The 8,628-nt window shown below is 36.9% G+C and overlaps 1 protein-coding gene across 1 annotated transcript; it reads right to left on the minus strand.

Annotated features, from left to right (window-relative positions):
* Window positions 1-6,007: 6,007 nt before the first annotated feature.
* prmt6 (protein arginine methyltransferase 6) lies at window positions 6,008-7,492 on the minus strand. The gene has a single exon (XM_051097614.1). It carries the CDS (start codon window positions 7,426-7,428, stop codon window positions 6,361-6,363), a length of 1,068 nt encoding a protein of 355 aa, XP_050953571.1. The 5' UTR covers window positions 7,429-7,492; the 3' UTR covers window positions 6,008-6,360.
* Window positions 7,493-8,628: the final 1,136 nt, after the last annotated feature.

Consider the following 8,628-nt stretch of genomic DNA (forward strand, 5'->3'; position numbering starts at 1 on the left):
CTTAGTGTTAGGTTTTGGTGAAGCCTTATTTCTTTGGGCTGGATGTGACAGATGAGATGCCTGGGGAAGGTGGGATTATATTCAACATGTGGCGAATGGTCGGGGTGCGACTTGATTAAAAAATATTACACATTTTAAACGCATTGATAATACTATTATATTAAACGTAGCGATAATACTATCAAATATATCACGAAAAAAAAAACGCATTAAGCACAGGTTGCTAATATATATATATATATATATATATATATATATATATAGCTCAGTGTCAAAAGTTATTCCGTTTATTATAAAATCTATAAACTTTTTGGTTTGTTTTCTTTATTCATAACTATACATTCAGAAATTAAAGCAAAAGTTGTCCTCAAGATATTCAAAAAAAAAAGAAAAAAATCTCCATAAAAAGGACTCCACTTTGAAAAAGCGAATGACTGGTGACTTCAAAACCACTATGCTTCAATGCATGTGTGAAATTAGCATGTGGACATTATTTCTGTGACTGATTTGCACCTGCACATCTAAATTAGTGATGGAAAAGGAAGATAAATTTTCTGTCACGGACCATTTAACCTAAAAGTGGCCAGTCATTAGTTCAGACAGGAAGGTCAAGGCGCTGGTACGAAAACCTAAATGCTGCTTGTCTACATAAAAGAAAATTGAAGACGACTGCATGGACTGCTGAATAATTCATGTGAAAAACATAATCTACATTGCTTTTGGGGTGACTAAAAATCTGTTCCGCCTATAATTATCATGCAAGTCAATCAAATAAGGCCATGTATACAATCAGATGATGTATATCACCAACTGTTGTGCGTCTCCTAAACACTCACTTTAAAAATCAATTGATATCCTTCCTTCACAGACGGGGCAGATGTGTTTACCATTTCATATTCCGCATAGCCATGCATCTTAAAATCCATCGTAAAGTTCAATAGCTCGCTGCCGCTGCAACTGACACGGACAGACGATCACATGACTGCATCAGCCAGTAGGAGATGCAGCCTGTGTTTCCTTCAGTGCTGTCATACCTTTCAGTTATCTGAGAATTGATGACTGCCTCTCATGTGGCTCATCACTGTCTCTCACATCTGAGAAGAGCTTTGGGTTTCATCTGTTCCGTCCAGCGCATATCTGTCACATGGTAAGAAATATGAAGAGAGATCACTATGAAGTGAGATGTTTCCACAGATGGTTTAACCCTTATGTAGACAATAACATGTCAAAATCTAATCAAAGTCTAATTCTTCTTCTGATTTTCCAATATGATGCTAACGCTGATTTATTGTGATTTTACAGTGGAAGCTGGATATGCACTCTTAAAAATAAAGGTTCCAAAATGGTGTTTTGCAGTGATGCCATAGAAGAACCACTTTTGGTTCCCCAAAGAACCTAAGGGAAGAGTTCTTAAAAGAACCATTTTGAAGAACATCTTAAAAATCTAAAAAACCTTTTCCTCATTTGAAAGGTTCCATGGATGTTCAAGGTTCTTCATGGAACCATCAATGTTAATAAAGAACCTTTATTTTTAAGAAAAATCAACCCAAGAAAGTCAACCCTTCAAAACAGATTTTAAAAGAAACATTTCTCCTAAATTTCTTTGATAGGACATTTGTGATCTCTTATGACCATGTTAAAATCTTTATGCAAATCTTATTAAGCCAAATTAAGCAAAACCATAGTAATAGTTCACCCAAAGAAAGAAAACCCTCAAGTGTCCAACACTGTGAAAAAAAAAAAAAAAGTCCGTAAAATTTATGGTAAAAAAAACTAGCATCTGAGGTTGCCAGAATTTTAATGTAAAAATATGGCAGCAACGTTTTAGGTTTTACGGTTCTAACTTAAATTTACATTTAAATACCGTAATTTAATTAACTGATTTAATGTTAATATACCAACCTATTGAAGTACTGAAATCTGTTTTGTACCTTTGTAATACAATGATAACCACCAAAAGCAGGTGTGAATGAGAAAGTCACATTTCGCTTCCTAAAACGGTATACTATAATTACATGCAATGTCCAATACAGTTTTTCACTGTATATACTAGGGAAAATTAACAGGTTTAACAGTCTTTTACCATTAAATTCATGGTCATTTTTTAACAGTGAAGATAAGTTTGTTCATTGGAACAGAATTTATCACTTGCTCACCAGTGGATTCTCTGCAGTGAATGGGTGCCGTCAGAACGAGAATCCAAACAGCATCACAATAATCCACATGTAATCCACTCAACTTTAGTCTATCCATTAAAATCTAAAGTGAAAAGCTGTGTGTTTGCATGCAACAAATTTATCATGAATTCAAACTGTTGCTTCTGCCTAAAATATTGTCTAATTTCGTCTATAATATTGCTTTCTCCAGTGAAAAATCAGGAGAGAAATATGCACAGATCAGGCCTGTTTAAAAGCTAAAACCATTCTAAACAAACATTTCAGTGGATTTTGACAACAGGGAACAAACCTTTTCACTGGAGGAAGTAATATTATGGTTTGGTATTTTCGCCAGAATACAACATTTTTTTTTTTTTTTTAACAAACATGCAGCTTTTCAGATCACAAAACATTAACTGATGAATTAGAGTCATTTGGATTACTTGTGGATTACTACGATGTTTTTATCAGATGTTTTGACTCTCATTCTGATGGCACCCATTCACTGTGGTGGATTCAGTGATGTAATGCTACATTTCACCAAATCTGTTCTGAAGAAAAAACAAACTGATATACATCTTGGATGGACTGTCAATTGTCATATTTGCCTACACTGAAAAAAAATGGTGTAGAAACAATGTTTAGTCAGAAATTGCTAGTAAATTTCATAATTACAAAGACAGAAATTAAGAAGTTGAAATAAATGTGAAACTTTGCTAAAATAGTATTTTATTTTTTAGTACTACTACTCCAATAATCTGTTTTATTTACTAAGAAATTGTTTTTTTGTGGTAATGCAACTAATTGCAATACTAATGTCTGTGCTGGGTTGCCTCACGGCAATTCGTACATATTTTACGAGGTGGCTAATTTGTACGAATTTGTATGACCTCACTTGTACAAATTCATACAATTTTAGCGAAACATACGTATTTTACGAGTTGCACAATACGCACAATTTGTACGAATGACCTACACCTAACCCCACCCATAAACCTACTCTTCACTGAAATCGTTCGAGTGAGGTCGTATGAATTAGCCACCTCGTAAAATACATACAAATCGGTCGTGAGATAACATTGGATCTGACCTAACTACACAGACTTGTGAACGTTTTTCTAAACTTTATCTTAAAACTGTGTACTTAGTGTTTTTCTACTTCTTTTTTTCCCCACACAATAATCATTATTTCATTCTTGTGTCATTATTTACACTGTTGTGTTGTTCCAGACCTGTGTGCATTTCTTCCATGGAACACAAAAGAAAACCATCGACAGCTAACAACACTGTAAGCCACTGAAGGTCAAACAGGTTTGGAACGACACAAGGGTGAGTACAAGATGACAGAATTTTAATTCTGCAGGATGAACCATCCATTTAACTTCCTAAATTCTTAATGTCTTCAACTTCTAGTCAAGAGCATGTGTGACATTTAAACATAAACCTCTGCTAAAAATGACAAGCACTGTAAAGAAATTGTGTCACATAACAGTGAATTTCTAAGACTGAAATAGTACATAAAGCCTTCTGGTGAAATGTATGTGACAAAGCCGTATTCACATGTGTTTTAAGCCTGGTACTTTTCAACACGTTCCAAACCGAGCACCATAATCATGAATTTTTATATCGAGCTCTAGCCTTTGGATAACTTTATTGACATGGAAATATGCACAGCAGCAGATGATGTTCCTCCAAAACTGATCTCATCAAACATAAAACACAAAACCTCCAAATCTACAGTAAACATAATAACCCAACAAAATTAAAATTTGTTTTTAGCTAGCGTTCATTAAATCCACTGCCTTTTAAGGACTGTACGAGGGCAGATATCACATCACGAGAGACCTTCTGTCACTGTGGCTTATTTTAGTATGTTAATGAAAGCAAACCGGCTTGCTAATGATAATGATGACAAATTGTCACTTGGCCATGGAGATCCGCCCAGTGCCTTGGGATCTGGTCTTCTAAATTAGGATTTGTCAATAACAGGCTTCCAATTTGTCTTCTCACGAATCAAAAATATTGGTTACTGTAACTGGCAGGCAGCAAATGATTTCTCCCGGTTTATTTACAGTATCATCATTAGCATACCAGGGGGATGTATTGGATAAAATGATATGCCTTTGTGGATAAAACTCATTGAGGCTGTCTAGGAGACAGAGACACAGCTCTGATTTAATTTGCTCCTTACTGTCTACACAACTATTAATAGCAAGATTCAATTAGATGCATTTAATTCTTGAACATGGGAAGATATTTTGATCTACTGGTATTAAATGGAATGCATCAAATCAAGCGTGGCTCTGAAGTGTGTTAATGACACCTCGCTCCAATTAATCGTGACATAACAACATGAGCTCGCATAAATACGAAGAAAATTAATGTACTTTGCAACAAATCACTCCTGGTGATTTCGAGGATTAGTAACTTCTCGCATCTGAATTGCATTCAGTGATAATCCAAATCACGGTTAATAAAATGACTAATGATAGGTAATTGCGCTTAAGCGTATACATACAACAAATGAGAAATTAGCTTTGAATGGATTCCAAGGCCACAAATGTCCATCCGATCAGGCCGTATACAATTCCAATCAGTCATGACTTTGCATAGCCCGTACACACTACACTAAATATTTTGTTACTATGTCAATAGTGTTCCTGGTGCCAAAGCCACTGTAGAGACAACAATGAGATAAAGTTATGCACCATTTAGGTTGCTAAATTGTGTTCATTAGGTAACTTTAATAGGCTATAAACTATAAAAGAGCGTGGCCAGAATACAACTTACTGTTGCCTCTCAACCTGCAAATGGCCTTCCAGATTCTCCATACTGGACCATAGTATCTCCAATCCTCTCACTAAAACACAAAGCAATGCTTTAATCTGAGTAAGTGCATTTAGTAGGTTGCAACCCAAAAATGGGTCACAGGTATATTCCAAAAGGAAAAAAAATGCTAAATGCAAATAATAAATGAGAGTAATTATATGCATTGGCATAGATGCAAAACACTGTATGTGAGCTTCTATGCTTTCAAAAGGATAAAAGATGTGCATCCAATTAAACGTTAGTTTGATCACCTGATAATATGTGACTCTGGGCCACAAAACCAGTCTGAAGTAGCAAGGAATTATTTGTAGCAATTGCCAAAAATACACTGTATGGGTCAAAATGATCAATTTTCCTTTTATGCCAAAAACCATTTGAAAACCAGAATATTAAGTAAAGATAATTTTCCATGAAGATATTTTGTAAATTTCCTACCGTAAAAATATAAAAACATACTATGTGATTATTAATATGCATTGCTAAGAACTTAATTTGGACAATTTAAAGGCGATTTTCTCAATATTTAGATTTTTGTGCACCCTCAGATTTCAGATTTTCAAATAGTTGTATCTCAGCCAAATATTGTCCTGTCCTAATAAACCATATGTCAATGGAATGCCATATATTCAGCTTTCAGATGATGCATAAAAAATGGTGAAGAAACACTTTACATTTAGAAATTGCTAGTGAATTTTACAAAGAATTGCAAAGACACATTGATTAAAACATTAAAATAAAGAGAGAGTATTTTCTTGAAAAAAAATCATTGTTTTATTATTATTATTTTATTTGTTTATGTTTTTTCTTTCAACAAATGCTAATACTAATGGTGTTGGGTCACCAGCCAATCCAAACCACAATGATCTAATCGTGCAAATACTTTACATTTAAACTGTAAGTGATTAGATTATAGCCATTTGTTCCTGACATCCCACGCCACTCTGGCCAACCAAATCTGGACTGATTTCCTCTTCAATCCCTGATAAACACTTCTTCCCACACAATAAAGGAAATAACAGAGCTCAGGCAAGCACTGTTTATTTTTTATAACGTTGTGCATGTGCTGTCCAAAGACAGGAGTTTATATCAGACTTAACATATCGAATTCCAAGCAACAATTCATAGTGAATTCTGTGCAAAACCAAGTGGGGAAAACCAAAAACTAATCCAAAAGGAAAGTTCATGAAACTTATTTTAATCTATTATCATAATTTAGAACTAATCGCACATTATTTAAATAACACACGCCCAGAAAAACAGAAAAAGTTCCTATTGCATAAACTGAAATTCTGAAATGAGAATGATGATAAAAATTTCAGGAGCATTCCTTTTATTTGACTAGGGAAATAACTAAATAGAAACAGCGTCCAAATCTTTATTTGACTTCTAAATACTGATCAGGAATCGAAAAAGTTTTGGAGTGCTTTTTCTGTTCACCTATCACATAGTCCACACGGATGCATATATGTCTAGAATTCTCCTCGGAGGGATGCAAACTGATCTCCCCCTCAACTTTAGTGTCCTGCATCACATCCACAGCATCATCCAGATACAGCACAGCCTGTTTCCAGTGCGTCTCTGGTTTGAACGGAGACGTGGAGAGCACCAGGGCCTTCTCCTCAGCGGGGAAAGTCACTGTGAACCACACGCAAAAGGCGTGGATGGAGGACGAGCCGAAGCACTGGCAGCTGAACACGCCCCTCACATCTCTGAGCTGCTCGAGTGTGACCGTGTTCAAATCCAGTTCGGCAAACTTGCACGGGTGGGAGAGCACATCCTCCACCGTCACCGGGTTCACAGTGATGTCTTTGTTCATGATGCACTTCCTGGCAAAGTCGGTCATGCAGGACATGTCCACGCCGTACTGTCCTTTAACGGTGCTCCAGAAATTCAATCTGCCCTCCACCACCAGATCGTTTATGGGAGCGATGTAAAGATCCGCCCGGGACGGTAATATGAGGCCGCCGGGTTTGAGCCACTTATCCCGGGCGAAGATCACCGAGTTCAGCATGGATTCGTGGAGCAGCGCGTAGCCCATCCACTCGCTGACAATCACATCCACCTGTTCGGCCAGTTCGATCGTCTCTAGTGTGGCTTTAATGACTTCGATTCTGTCCTCCATCTGATTCAGTTTTACGATCCTCACAGCCTGATCGGCAATCGAGCTCGCTTCGACTGCATACACCTTCCTGGCACCCGCTTGCGCACAGAATAAGCTCAAGACGCCGGTACCGGCTCCCACATCAAGCACCACTTTCCCCTCTATTGACTTACTGTTTTTAAAAATGCCCATTCTGTACGTGTTAGTGCGCACAGTGTCTGCAATCATCTCTTCGTGAATGGTGACATCGGAGTAGCTGTCAAAGTACATGTAATCCTCTGTGCTCCTGTCTAGTTTTCTTTTCTTGGTACCGTGCTGTGACATTTTCCACAAGTTTGCCATGCGTCTTTAATTTTCCCAAAGTAGCTTCCGGATCCGAAACGCAATTTGAAAGGCATCATGGGAGATGTAGTTTTTAAACACGTCAATGTGAACCGGAAAGAACGCCAGTTCGTTTTGAATTAAACTACACTTCCCATTAGCGGCAGGAAAGTCTTACTAAAACGCATTTTATCTTTGTTTATATATATGTTTTTGTTAGTTTACTTTACTATAATCGTTTTTGCCTTTAAGAATTTAGCTTAATGTGACAACCTCCCTTTAACAACATGCGGAGACAACTCCCATCCCAAAGATAATTCATAAAGCAGTTATAATTACTTAGTTCCACAGTGCATGCAATTATAATCAATCCTGTTCTAGATCTATATGCAAAACAAATGTACCACTAACACTTGTTTGTCACAATATATCCATGCCGTTATTTAAGTTAATGCTGCATGCTGGCCCACACAAGTAAGTGGATTAAGCATGATAAATTCTCTTCTTTTTACAGCGAGTGTCTAGCACTGCTGTCTGCCTGTTTGGCAGTAGTTCCAGGACAGCTGTTTAAACTGACTGTGCCCAGCTGTAGCTGTACTAACATAACACCAGGGCTCCGTCTGAGCCAAACCGCATTTTCCACCATGACGGATAGCATGATCTGCTTTTAACCTTAATAAAATAGCACTGCCTCACCCTCGGCCGTCACTCTCCCCGCACACGCTAAAGGCTACACACTGACAGCAGGCTATTCCTCTTGAATACAGTGTGTTTTATGATTTCTTCTGCTTTATCTGTGGTGATAAATGTTCGCGGTTGGATTATAAGATCTGGCCTTTTTTCAGCATTGTCCTCAAGTTGAACTCACAGAGTAAGAGTCGTCAAAGGTTATTTGGTTATTTTTACATGACGCATATACACAGTTCTATAATTAAGTATACATGTGAATGGGAATTACAGCACAGAAAAAATGCTTGAAGTGAATTCATGCAGCAGTTGGGATGAAATGAAAATTCAACCTATTTACTGTCCAAATGCACAATAATAAGCTTGTTTTTCTGTTTTTTAGGTCACACAGATTATTTGACAATCTTAACCATTAGTTAAATAGCTATTTAGGTATTGTTTTAGCAAACCAGCATTTAGTCTGGCTTCATTCTGGTACTTAAAGCTCAATTTCACCAGCAAATCAATTCCTGGCCTTATTGAATATCTGTTTCA

This window comes from Labeo rohita, chromosome 24 (genome assembly GCF_022985175.1).
Source record: "Labeo rohita strain BAU-BD-2019 chromosome 24, IGBB_LRoh.1.0, whole genome shotgun sequence".
In the NCBI taxonomy this organism is placed as follows: domain Eukaryota; kingdom Metazoa; phylum Chordata; class Actinopteri; order Cypriniformes; family Cyprinidae; genus Labeo; species Labeo rohita.